The 13,942-nt window shown below is 47.3% G+C and overlaps 1 protein-coding gene across 1 annotated transcript in view; it reads left to right on the top strand.

The window, feature by feature from the left end:
• Nucleotides 1-1,096: 1,096 nt before the first annotated feature.
• prdm5 (PR domain containing 5) overlaps nt 1,097-13,942 on the top strand; it is a 30,273-nt gene continuing 17,427 nt past the window's right edge. Inside the window, exons 1-12 of the mRNA XM_068592736.1 lie at nt 1,097-1,195; nt 2,492-2,575; nt 3,199-3,321; nt 4,932-5,097; nt 5,746-5,923; nt 6,322-6,414; nt 6,616-6,737; nt 8,180-8,259; nt 9,089-9,173; nt 9,289-9,446; nt 10,476-10,569; nt 11,712-11,872. Of these exons, the coding sequence (XP_068448837.1) occupies nt 1,097-1,195; nt 2,492-2,575; nt 3,199-3,321; nt 4,932-5,097; nt 5,746-5,923; nt 6,322-6,414; nt 6,616-6,737; nt 8,180-8,259; nt 9,089-9,173; nt 9,289-9,446; nt 10,476-10,569; nt 11,712-11,872 (1,443 nt within the window). The remainder of the gene's footprint in view (nt 1,196-2,491; nt 2,576-3,198; nt 3,322-4,931; nt 5,098-5,745; nt 5,924-6,321; nt 6,415-6,615; nt 6,738-8,179; nt 8,260-9,088; nt 9,174-9,288; nt 9,447-10,475; nt 10,570-11,711; nt 11,873-13,942) is intronic.

Below are 13,942 nucleotides of genomic sequence, written 5' to 3'. Positions count from 1 at the left end.
ACACACACACACACACACACACACAACGTGGACACGCTGCTGATGAAAGGGTGAAGACGTTGGGTCCAAAGAGGTGTTCAGGAACCCAACGGAGGGGACGCTCACCTGAGGAAAGTCAACAAATCAAACTGAGATAAAAATGAAAAGGTTTCATTTTGACACTTCAATCGTTCATCCATAAGTTTTGAGCTTTTTCAGAAAACCACATCCACTGTGAGCGTTCAGAGTTTAAGTGGTATGTTAGTGAAGGAAGAAAAAAAAGAGGCATCTGGCTTTACTTTGTGTGCTTTTATTTTGAAATGTAGGGACTGAGGGAACATGTTCTTTATGCATCGGTCAAATGAGATAACGTCTTTCATTCTGGAGGAAATAAAACATTTATTTTACTTCTGTTTACGATGATTTCTCTTAAATTCACCAGAAGTCACCGTTACATAACGCCTCATTTGCATAAATAAACACAACATGTCATACAACTTGTAACACAATAAATGCTCTTCATGTGAAGTGGTGAAGGTTCATGGTGATCTATGAGTTCATGTGTTCACCTCTTCACCTGTAGAGTCTTCACAAGGTGTTAATGTCACTGAACCTCTCTTTAGAGACGTTTGTTCACATTTAGACCTCATTTACATAAATTCACTCTTTCATTCATGCATTAATCCTCTCAACAGGATAATGCTGAAAACATTCATTAATTAATATACTACAGTGTACTCCTATACTACAATACTACAGTATACTCCAGTACTAGGCGTCCACAGAGCGGTAGCAGTACTACAGTAGTACAGTACTACAGTGTACTACAGTACTCCAGTGTACTACAGTACTCCAGTGTACTACAGTACTCCAGTGTACTCCAGCAGCAGGCCGGGAGCGGACCGGATGAAAGACAGTAAAGGTAGCTTCTGGTTACAAACTTTGGACCAATCACAGCGCGGCGTGGCTTCCTGCAGCAGAGCAGCGCGAGTTGAACCTGGTGGCCGCTTCACGGGGCGCGAGACGCCGCTGATCTGCTGCTGAGGAGCCGCCAGCCGCGTCCTGCCGCGTCCCGCTGCCTCCTGCCGCCTCCCGCCGCAGAGCCCCCCCCCGCGGGATGACAATGTTGGGTATGTACGTGCCGGACCGGTTCTCCCTGAAGGCGTCAAAGGTCCAGGATGGAATCGGTCTCTACACGGCGAGGCGGGTGAAAAAGGTGTGTAGTTGGTGTTTGTCGGACTTAACAACTTTGTAAAGCGACTTCGTGTAACTTTGGAAGTGTTTAGTTGTGTTGTTTTCTCCCTTTTCCTGCTCGGCTCGCTCCTCTCGTCTCTTCTTCCTCTTCTTCTTCCTCCTCTTCGTCTTCTTCGGGAGCCTGGAGCCCCGCAGCCGCCGTGACGCGATGTGCCACGTAGCTGCAGCTCAGCGGCGCTACACTGTGTCCATGTCGGGACGGAGGCGGACAGCGTGTTGCCGCGTGGAGCAACAAAGTTGCTCGCAAAGTACACAACAATGTTACATGCGAGCAGTTAGTTTCGTGTAGATTCAGACCCCCCCCCCCCCCCCCCCCCGCTGTCAGACACGCAGGAGGCGTGTGAACTGTGTCAAGAGGAGAGCAGCAGCAGTGATGCGTTCACGGACAGGGAGCACTGCTTTTCTGGATTTTTTTGTGGTTTAGAGACACAGGTTGAGGATGAACATGAATGCAACATGTTGACCACGCCCCCCCCCCCCCCCCATGTGCAGTACTGAAGGATGTACTCTGTAAAAGTACACTTTATCAATATTTCACTGTACGTTTACAGTAAATTACTTTTATAGCAAGTTTTCCAACAAGTACATTACAATGACAGCTCAATACTGTGACTACACAGCATACTGCTGCTGGTGTAATACTGCATTAAACTGTGTTTTTTAACAGTACTTTGTAGTATAATGACAGCTGTTACTTCACAGCAAACACATTAGTGCGATGTAGCAGTATTTTGTTGTTGTAATACTGTGATATAACAGTAAATACTGTATAGTACTCCTCTATATTGAGTTCACAAAACAATACAGTATAATGTTGAAGGAAATATCACAGTTAAAGCATTTACTGTGTAGTATTACCACAATTTAGAAATACTCTTGTTCAAAAAAGTACTGCGTTCGAAACTTAAGTTAAGTAAAATGTATTGAAAAATAAACTTAAAGTACAAGTAGTCAGTACACCGACTAGTAGGAAGTATTGATCAAGTATTGCTCAACACACTAGTGTTGCAGTCAACGCTCATAATCCATAATTACACATCATGATGCCCGTTTATGACATTTTATGTCAATAATCTAAATGTTGTGGATGAGAAGTAGAAAGTAGCTGAACACCGAGATACTCAAGTAGAGTACAAGTACCTCAACACAATACTTTTACTACATTCACCCTCAGTACGCTGGTTCGGTCCACTGCAGCGAAAGCCGTTGTCATCATATTCAATATTCATCGTGTGCAAATGTTCTGTTTGTTCTGAAGGGAGAAAAGTTCGGTCCGTTCGCCGGAGAGAAGAAGCTTCCTGTGGAGCTGGAGGAGAGCTCGGACACCCGGCTCATGTGGGAGGTGAACACACTTCACATGCTACACACCTGGAGAGCAGCAACGCAGCGCTGTTGATCACCATCAGTGTTTAGAACAGAACCAGCAGGAGAGAGCTAGTAGCGTTAGCAGCACCGCTAACAGAGAACCAGCAAGAGGAGAGCTAGTAGCGTTAGCAGCACCGCTAACAGAGAACCAGCAGGAGAGAGCTAGTAGCGTCAGCAGCACCGCTAACAGAGAACCAGCAGGAGGAGAGTAGCGTTAGCAGCACCGCTAACAGAGAACCAGCAGGAGAGAGCTAGTAGCGTTAGCAGCACCGCTAACAGAGAACCAGCAGGAGAGAGCTAGTAGCGTTAGCAGCACCGCTAACAGAGAAATAACAGGAGAGCTAGTAACGTTAGCAACACCGCTAACAGAGAAATAACAGGAGAGATAGTAATGTTAGCAGCATCGCTAACGGAGAACCCATGAAGATTAACTTCAGTTACACGATGATACGTTCAGTCAAAATTAATACCGCCACAAGGTAAATGAAAACGTTCTCGCAAGAACGAAGAAGAAGAAGAAGAAGAAGAAGAAGAAGAAGAAGAAGAAGAAGAAGAAGAAGAAGAAGTCTTGCTACCGCGTGTCCTCTGCTCTGTCCTCAGGTCCGCGGCAGTAAAGGAGACGTGCTCTACATCCTGGATGCTAGCAACCCGCGACACGCTAACTGGCTGCGCTTCGTCCACCAGGCGCCGTCAGCGGAGCAGAAGAACCTGGCGGCCATTCAGGTACACGTCCTCCATTCACCCCTTCACTTCCTGTCAGGACGGCTTCCTCTGCATGTGTCTGTAAAGAGAACCCAAGACGCAGAACGTCTGTTCCTCGTGTGGGGAGAACCCGCTGGAGCTGCTCCGGCTTCTTATTTAAAGAGGGAACATACAACAATAACTCAACGCTATGAGCATGAAACTTCACCACTTCATCACTCAGGGGAGGATTTATTGTGTTTTTAGTGTGATGAAATGTCATGTTTGAATATGCTAATGAGGCATTATGTAATTAAACATGTGCTCATTTTAATACATTTCCAGAACGTTGGATAAATCCAGCTTCAAAATGATTCTTTCATGTTGTTACAGAGTTTATGATGTTTTTTTATTTCACTCCATAAATCAGAAAAACTGTCAACAGACACTTACAAAAATATTTCCCCATGTTTTTAGTATTTTTTTTTTCCCGTAAAAACATGAACTCACCATCATTCTTACTCATAATTAAGAGGATTATTTATGTTTTACAAGATTTATGAAATGTTATGTTTAAATATGCTAATGAGGCGTTATGTAATGTAACTTTTGGTCAATTTAAGAGAAATCTACACACGCAAACAGACAAAAGTAGTAAAATAAACACATAAATGTGTATTTTAAGTCTGGGAAACCTTCCGAGCGAGACGCTTCTTTCAGTAGCCGAGGTCAATAACGTGACTTTTATTGTGTTTTCATCCTGTAAAACATCCAGTTTAGTTTAACAGATGACATGAACACATAATAAGTTCCAGTCGGAGGATCAGCGGCGAGGGACCGGACGTCGAGCGCATGCTGCTCTGGGAAGCGTCACCTCCTGCTCTCTGTGCACAAGATAAAACAGATTGTTGTGGAGGGGGATGAACCTTTCAGGTCCAAGTTCCTGCCATTAAACCCGATGCTCGACGTGATCGGTCGTTTAAAGGTCATCGTGTGCGTCGAGGCTCTGCGTTCCATCAGCGCTGACATTTATGGTGCAGCTTTCCTCTTCTTAATCATTATTTATGTATATTTACAATCCCGCTGTTGAGACAAAATGACTGCCTTGATTTTATTAGCGTGACCTTCTGGGGACGACGAAAGTTAAGGAGAACATTTTTTTAGGGGTTTGATCTTTTGACCTCAATCAGGCTGAGCGGTGATGGGTTCAACCTCCAGCATCCAGTAGATCATGTGATCAGGAGGTCATGGATGTTCCTCTGGTCTCTGGTCATGTGACTTTGAAAACAACCAATCAGTGTCTAAGCCAAAAGGAGGAGAGCTAGTAGCGTTAGCAGCACCGCTAACAGAGAACCAACAGGAGGAGAGCTAGTAGCGTTAGCAGCACCGCTAACAGTGAACCAACGGGAGGAGAGCTAGTAGTGGTAGCATCACTGCTAACAGTGAACCAACAGTAGCTAGTAGTGTTAGCAGCACCGCTAACAGTGAACCAACAGTAGCAAGTAGTGTTAGCATCACTGCTAACGAAGTCTGGTTCCAGTTCCGACTGGAACAGAAATCTTGAAGTTCATCAGGAATGCACCGAACAGGAAGTCGTGCTTTGTGGTTGCCGATTTCTCAAAATAGTTGCCAACCGCGTTGTCGTCTCTCAGGATGGAGAGAACATCTTCTACCTGGCGGTGGACGACATCGAGACGGACACGGAGCTGCTGATCGGCTACCTGGACAGCGACATGGAGGAAGAGGAGGAGGAGGAAGAGGAGGAGGTCATCAGAGACGAAGAGGAAACCAGTAAAGAAGCCAAACGCCTTGAACTGGGTAAAGTGGAGTCATGTAACTCATGTCATCAAGACACACACACACACACACACACACACACACGCACACATGCTGGCCTCTGGGCTCACAGTGTGTGTATGTGTGCGTGTGTTTGTGTGTTTGTCTATGTGTATATATATGTGTATATATGTGTGTGTGTATGTGTGTGTATGTATATGTCTGTATGTGCGTGTGTATATATTTGTATGTATCTTTTTGTGTATATATGTGTGTATACTGTATGTGTGTTTATTAACGTGTATATCTATGTGTATATCTGTGTGTATATATTTGTGTGTATACTTGTGTATATATGTATGTATCTGTGTGTTTATAAGTGTGTGTATGTCTGTGTGTGTATATATTTGTGTATATCTGTGTGTGTATATAAGTGTGTGTATATCTGTGTGTGTATATCTGTGTGTGTATACGTGTGTGTGTATATCTGTGTGTGTATATCTCTGTGTGTATACGTGTGTGTGTATATCTCTGTGTGTATATGTGTGTGTATATAAGTGTGTGTATATCTCTGTTTGTATACGTGTGTGTGTATATCTGTGTGTGTATATCTCTGTGTGTATATCTGTGTGTGTATATCTCTGTGTGTATACGTGTGTGTGTATAAGTGTGTGTATCTGCCCCCCTCAGAGCTGCTCATCAAGAAGGAGGACCACCCCTGCCTCCTGTGTGAGAGCAGCTTCCCCAGCGAGGACGTCCTGGCTGCTCACCTGCAGAGTCTGCACCAGCGGCCCAGCAGCGACGACAAGGAGTTCAAGTGCCGGAGCTGCGGGAAGCGCTTCCCCATCAAGCAGGCCCTGCAGCGCCAGTGGGTTGTGGGCTCCGGCCCTGCTGGGCCCCCGGTGTCACTGCCAGGGCGTCTGGTTTTACTGCTGGTTCAGTTAGAGACGTCTGAGAGGGCGTCCATCATCCAGAGGGAGGGCGTGGCTACTGCACAGAGCTAAAGGAGCAGATGCTCCAGTTAGCTTAGCACAGAGACTCAACCAGTTGTTATGCTAGGCTAGGCTAACCGTCTCCTGGCCGTAGCTTTTATATTTTTACTCTCTGTAATGAACACATTTATATTTTCCCAAATCTTCCTGTAAATAGTTTTATTACGTTTCCTTCAGGTTTTAATTCATGTTTTTTATCTTTATGTCGTTTTAGTTCAGTAAAAAGTGATGATTATGTAAATGAGCTCATCATGTTAACTCTTCACCTCCTCAGTGTCCTGCACTGCTCTGAGTCTCTGGACCAATCAGGAGACTCCAAAGCTCACCAGTGCTCCTTCTGCCACAACACCTTCAGCTCCATCTCCAGGTGACGAGAACCAATAGAACCCAATAGAACCCAATAGAACCCTCAAACTAAACCATTAACCTCCTGGGACACAGTCAGATAACGCTCTTTCTGCTCCTTCTCCTCCTCCTCTTCCTCCTCTTCCTCCTCCTCCTACTCGTCCTCCTCCTTTTCCTCCTCCTCTTCCTCCTCCTCTTCCTCCTCCTCCTCCTCCTCCTCCAGCTTCGAGCAGCATAAGGAGGCCTGCAGAGGCGACGCCCGCTTCATCTGCAAAGCTGAGAGCTGCGGCAAAAGATTCAAGAGCAAAGACGCGCTGAAGAAGCACAAAGGGAACGTCCACACGGGTCTGTCACACACACACACACACACACACACACACACACACACACACACACACACACACACACACACACACACACCCCTCTTCCTCCCCCTCCCTCCGTGGTGGAGTTAATCGTCCGTCAGCGCTTCAGGAAGTGCCGTCGCGCTGCTTGACCTCGATCAGTTAAAACCTGCGATGTTGAGACCACGTCTCTAATTACTGACCCGTGTTCTGGGGGGCGGCTCACTCCTTTTGGATAATTGGACCTCCGCAGCTATTTATTATGGGATGTAGGACGGAGGGGGAGGGGGGGGGAAGGAGGGAGGGTCCATGCCCAATCGAGTATCAAACCCGAGAGTGAGACGTTCATCTCAGAGGCCGACAACCCTTTATGAGACTCCAATGTGGTCGGGACGCGTGTGTGTGTGTGTGAGTGTGTGTGTGTGTGTGTGTGTGTGTGTGTGAGTGTGTGTGTGAGTGTGTGTGTGAGTGTGTGTGTGTGTGTGTGTGTGTGTGTGCGTGGGCAGGGGGAGGAAGTGGATCAGACTCGTCAGATGTGGGTCATGATGCGATTCAGTTCCAGATAAGTGGACCAAAATGGTGGGATGATGAGGATGATGATGATGATGAGGAGTCGAGCATCCAGAGAAACTCTCCTCCTCCTCTTCCTCTTCCTCCTCCTCCTCCTCCTCGTGTCTTTAATGCATTGGGATGTTTTATAATCGGCTTTTAGCACTTTGTAATTATCGTCATGAGCGCTCATAAATATTCATAATAATCGTCATTATGAAGCTTTGATGACTCTTGAGGTCGAGGTTCCCACGGTTGTGAAACATTACGCCCTTTTTTTTTAAATCATAAAGTATAATCATGGTTCTAATATTATTATAATTAACTCTGATGGATGCTTCAGAGGGAAACAACTACTGTGTGTTTCATTTATTTATACTTATGGTGCTTTATATAAATATCATAATGTTTTACAACCATGAGAGTTATGACACACTTTGATCCACAGTTCAGTGAGGGACCAGAAATATGAATTATTATGACAACTCAAGTCATTATAAAAGGCTTTAAAGTGTGATATATTTATTGTTGGTGCCGTAGAGACGCTCTCTTCTTCCCGCTCTTTTCTTCCCTTCTTACTGTTTACTGTTTTCTTTAATGTCTTTTTAGTCTTTATTTATATTCATCTTGCTTATTTTGCTTGTTTATAAATATGAAAAGCAAAGTGAACCAGCTTCAACTTCCATGTTTGTGCAAATTTACAGACGAGAGACGCTCTATTCGTCACACTCTTTTCTTCCCGCTCTTTTCTTCCCGCTCTTTTCTTCCCGCTCTTTGTGATGATTGTGTAGAAATTGTTGTCATGATTGCCCACTTTCTGATCTTTGTACTTTTCCCATCAGCCCTGCAGGTTCAGGTCGTTTCGGTTCATGTTTCCTCTCTCTTCCTTTGCAGGAAGCGCTCGGCGGAAGCTCACGTGCACCATCTGCAACAGGAAGTGCTCCTCGTCTCTGAATCTGCAGGAACACAGAAAGGTGAAGGCTCTAAAAGTCATCGATGGAGCTCATTGTCTGAGGCGCGTTGGAAAGTCCTTGAACTGGTTGTTTAGAAGCTCTGAGGGCCTTGAGAGTGATTTCAATAAACTCAGACGCAAATTAATATAATTGTTAAAAACAAAAAGCAGGAATGTGTGAGATATGGTGCGAAAAAACTAGTTTAACATTAACACTAGTTAAACATCTGAAGATGAGTCGGCGTTCTCCACTTCCTGGCCTCGGGGGAGGGGCTTCTTAAAAATAGCGCGTGTGATATTATTTAGATTGACGTTACATAATTATTTTTTTCAAACACGGTTAATAAAGTGGCGTCCTGCTCGAACACAAAGCCTCATCTGAGATATGTCAGATATTATATTCACACGGCTTCTTCCGTCGACGGCGTTCCCGCAGAGCAATCAGAAGTTAGCGTGACGAAGCGGCTTAAGGCGTCCGCTGCCGCCGTTTAGCCGAGCGGCCGCTTGACGGCATTAGCGTTAGCGCGTCGCGCCGCTTATTGGAGCGGAGCGAGGGGATTGGAACTTTTCATCACTTTAATTGCTTTTCTGTCAGAAGACGTCCGCGCAGCGGAAACAAGACTTAGTGTCTGCTGTTGACCCGCCGTCGCTTCACAAGCTTTACACGCTCCCACGGTCAGGGGAAACCTGGAAGAGTCCTGGAACTTTCACGTGGTTACGCCCAGGCCTGGAAAAGTCCTTGAGAAAAGAAAGAGGCTCAAGATATAAGCAGACATCCATTCAAATGTCGATATAAATGTTTATTCCTTCAATTATTTTACTGTCTACACATTTCACACATTCTGTTGCAGGTCCATGAGATACTCGACTGCCACGCCTGCGACAAGAAGTTCATCTCCACCAACCAGCTGAAGCGTCACATGATCACGCACTCCGGTAAGCGGGCGACGCCCCTCGACCCCTCGACCCCTCGACCCCTCGAGCCCTCGACCCCGCCCTCTCCGGCTCACCGCCGCTGTGCGTCTGTTTGTTTCCTTCGTCTTGTGAGCAGAGAAGCGTCCGTACACCTGTGAGATCTGCAGCCGCTCCTTCAAGCGCCTGGACCAGGTGACGGCCCACAAGATCATCCACAGCGAGGACAAGCCCTACAAGTGCAAACTGTGCGGGAAGGAGTTCGCCCACCGCAACGTCTACAAGAACCACAAGAAGGTGAGCGGGCCCGAACGACCCGAACGACCCGAACGACCCGAACGACTGAAAGACCCGAAAGACTGAGAGACCCGAAAGGCTGAAAGGCCCAAAAGACTCAGAAAGACTGAAAGACCTGAACGACCCGAAAGACCCGAAAGGCTGAAAGACAGGAAAGACTCAGAAAGACCCGAGAGACTGAAAGACCTGAAATTCTCGAAAGATTTGAAAGACCCAAAAGACCCGAAAAATCGAAAGACTCGAGAGACCCAAAATACCCAAAAGGCCCAAAAGACCGAAAGACTCGAAAGATCTGAGAGACCTGAATGACTCAGAGACCTGAAAGACTCGGAAAGACTCGGAAAGACCCGAAAGACTGAAAGACCTGAAAGTCTCGAAAGATTTGAAAGACCCAAAAGGCTCAAAAGACTCGAAAGACCGAAAGACCCTAAAAATCAAAAGACTCGAGAGATCTAAAATACCCAAAAGACCAAAGGACTCGAAAGACCTGGAAGAAGACGTGATGGAAGATGTGTTCCTGAAGGACTCCGTTCATCGCAGCCAGAAGCCGCTAGTGAGGTCCTTATCGTGAGGTTTTCATCTTTCCGATGGTCCTTGAACACATCGTGCGCCCCAAACGCTTTAATTAGAAAAAACAACCAAAGCTGAGTGTACGTTTAGTTTTAATCTTCAGGCCTTTATGGAGCTGATTTCTGAGAAGAGATATTGATTGAAAGGCTGTGATCCATCAGGTCTGGTTGGTGTCTCTGTGGGGTCTCCCCCCCCCTCCCCCCCCCCTCCCCCCCTCCCCCCTCCTCCCTCCCCCGAGGTCTCCCATGTTTACTTTGGGGATTGAGGTGTCACTCAAGAAGGATCAGGAGGGGGTCAAAACTAAACAGAAGCACTTTGAACTAAAGCCTCTTAAGCTGCTTCGCCTCCATTAAAGCAGCTTCATCAACACGATGACATCATAAACACGCCCCTCTCCCCCCCCCCCCCTCTCTCCCCCCCTCTCTCCCCCTCCCCCCCCCCCCCCCTCTCTCTCTGCAGACACACTCTGAGGAACGGCCCTTCCAGTGTGACGAGTGCAAAGCTCTGTTCCGCACGCCGTTCTCTCTGCAGCGCCACCTGCTGATCCACAACAGTGAGTACAAGTGTGAGGTTGTGTCGCTGTGACTCCGCCCACAGGCTCTGACTCCGCCCACAGGCTCTGACTCCGCCCCCAGCGACTCCTGACCAGCATTGTCCTCGTCAGGAGTCGATTTACGCTTCTGTGAAGCCTCGAGTTTGTTGTTCTGGCCGCCATTTTAGTTTCTAATTAGTTTAATTGACTTTCTCCCTCGATGTTTATCCTCATACATTCATACCTTCATACCCTCATACATTCATACATTCATACCTTCATGCATTCATACCTTCATACCCTCATACATTCATACATTCATACCTTCATGCATTCATTTCCTTTTGGGCGTTTCTAACTCGACAGGAGGTCTTTGTTCTACTCTCTTCCTGAACGTCTCCTCCTCTTTCCATCCGCGTCGTTCGAGTGTTCAACAAACACAAAACGTCCTCGAGGGCTTCTGGACGCCTCGAGAGCTTCTGAACAACCCGGAGCAAGAAGCCCCGCCGCAAGTCTTAATGAGATACCTGAGCGAGGGCGTCGTGGACGTTAATGACCATCAAGCGAATGTTTGGAGTTGATTAAAAACACGATGGACGCTTTCCAGTTGAGCTGACCGTCATCACACACACACTCACACACACACACACTCACACACACTGTGTAAATTGAATGATCTCCACATAATGGAAACAACTCCTCTCAACAATGGAGGCCGTTGTGGGGGCGAGCGGCGGAGGCGTGAAGGGAAACAGCTGAGATTGTGTCTGTCTGGCGTTTTTACGGCGCTCGGTCGAGATGATTAATACAACGTGGCGCTGTAAAAAAAAACAATAAAGAAAGGAAGCGTTTTGACGTCCCGACGAGACACATGGCGGAGCGGTTCTTCTCCTGCTTCCCCCGAGACGAGTTCAGCTGCAGATGCTCAACGCACAAAAAACCCCAAACAGGAGGACGTCAGCTGGAGAGCGCCAGAAGCAGAGCTCTGTAAAGGCCATTGTCGGGTTTGTCTGGCGCTTTGTGCTTTTCTTCCTCTGCTTTCTCTTCTTCTGTGCCGGTGAAATTGGGTCTGCGGCGCTCGCTGCGCGGCGTGATGGCCGCCGCCTCGTTCAGACGCCTCCACAAAGGGAACAAAACGCCGCCTCTTCCTTTTGTCCCCGCAGGTGAGAGGACGTTCAAGTGCGACCAGTGCGACGCCACCTTCAAGAGGAAGGACACGCTCAACGTGCACATCCAGGTGGTGCACGACGGACACAAGAAGTACAAGTGCGACCTGTGCGAGAAGGCCTTCGTCACGCCGTCCGTCCTCAAGAGCCACAAGAAGGTAACGAGCCCATGACCTCCGTCTCGCTCGGCCGGTGAGTCACGGCGGAGGTGGAGGTCGGCTTTTGTCCCCAAAATGGCTGCCGCACTTATTTTTCTAGTTAGGTGGAGGCGAGCAGCGCTCAGGAGGCCGGCGGTTCAGACGCTCGTCCACATGCGGACTGAAGCGTAGCTCAGGTGGTCGTTTCATCGCGACCAGGTGATGAAATAGTTCTCTAATAAAAACATGAAGGAGGATCTAACAAAGAAGAACAGATAGCTTTACAAACAGGAAGTGGTAAAAATCTCCATGGGAGTAAATATTTATCAGTCAAATGAAATATTTGACAGCATATTCAACCTTTTGGTTTCTTTAGAACACATTTAATACTTGACTTGTTCTAATGTGATGAATAGTTTAATAATCATAATAATCATAATCCTGGTTGCTGCTTCAGTCTCAGTTCATTTGTTACAGAAGTCTGGTAAACAGTTACGTGTCCAGGGCTTTTATTGTGAAAGGAACAAACTGAAAGGAGTAATAACGTCTTTGTTCCCGCCGCTTAACCTCCGTGCTGTTGCGCAACGTTCAGCACGACGTGATTGGTCGAGGCCTCGATGCAGCGTGGAAGCTCAGAAAAAATGTCATAAACTGTTTGAAGGCATATATATGCTGCTCTTCCTCCTCCTCCTCTTCCTCTTCTTCATCCTCCTCCTCCTCTTCATCCTCTTCTTCATCCTCCTCCTCCTCTTCCTCCTCTTCTTCCCCCTCCTCCTCCTGCTCCATCTCCTCCTCCTCCTCTTTCTCCTCCTCCTCCTCCTCCTCCTCCTCCTCCTCCTCCTCCTCCTCCTCCTCCTCTTCTTCTTTCTCCTCCTCTTCCTCCTCTTCTTCCCCTTCCTCATCCTCCCCCCCTCCTCCTCTTCCTCCTCCTCCTCCTCCTCCTCTTCTTCGTCCTCCTCCTCTTCCTCCTCTTCTTCCCCCTCCTCCTCCTCCTCCTCCTCTTCGTCCCTGTCAGAGCGTCTCAGACCTCCGGCCGGGCGGCCTCGTCTCGTGAAGTCTGAGGATTCAATCCTCCGTTGATTAGAAATGGCAGTTACTCCATTAGCTCCGCGGGTAGGGGAGGGGGGGAGGTCGGTGGTTCAAAGCCCGCCGGACAGATCCCCGCTGCAGATACCACGAGCCCCGAACCCGACGGGGCGAGCTGGTCGGAAGCGAGAGATTGAAACCAAACGTCTTTCTTGGCACGAGGCGACGAGAAAATGTTTTTTAACGTGCGAGCAGCGAGGAGAAGACGAGCCGGATCAAAGCCGCCGCACGGCAGCGCGGGTTCAAGTCCCCGTACGATAAGAAACACGCAGGCAGATAAGGAACTGGTTTCAACTTTTAAAACATCCGATTCAGGTTTGTGAAGGATCCCTGAGGTGGAGATAAATCTGATGTTTGTTTATTCAATGAATCAATTAAATCATACGGGAAAGAAAAGGTTAAAAAGGAAATGAAGGGAGGGATAGAACCCTCGTCCATCCGACCCCATCACTACTCGCATTGATGTCAGTCGTGTTTGTTCGTGCTCATGAAAGAGAACAAAGAAAACATGGACTCGTTATCTTTAATATTCATCTGACAGCGGGTCAAACATGAGGATGAATTATGTCCATAAATAAATAAACACAGAAAAGAACATGAACGCTCTGATGCTTTTCATTCAGAGAAGTGAACATATGTGACGTGGAGACACGTCTCTGGTGTCGACCTGTCAATCACCTGGTAGCCCCGCCCCTAAAGCGTCCTAAATGACATCAGGCTGTATAGAAGAAGACTAGAAACTAGAGATTGAGACATAAACTCATGTTTACAATGTTTACTGAGGGAATACATCAAGAGAGAAGTAGAGTCACTTATATAGACTTCTATACAACCAGAGGAGTCGCCACCTGGTGGTCAGGAGAGAGAATGCAGCTTTAACACATGAAGCATAGACTTCTATACAACCAGAGGAGTCGCCCCCTGGTGGTCAGGAGAGAGAATGCAGCGTTAACACATGAAGCATAGACTTCTATACAACCTGAGGAGACTTCTATACAACCGCCT

Source organism: Clinocottus analis, unplaced genomic scaffold (genome assembly GCF_023055335.1).
Source record: "Clinocottus analis isolate CAN_PGR_092001 unplaced genomic scaffold, fCliAna1.0.p SCAF_28, whole genome shotgun sequence".
In the NCBI taxonomy this organism is placed as follows: Eukaryota; Metazoa; Chordata; class Actinopteri; order Perciformes; family Cottidae; genus Clinocottus; species Clinocottus analis.
The sequence above is the reverse complement of the archived record's forward strand: the minus strand, read 5'-3'. Positions and strand labels throughout refer to the sequence as shown.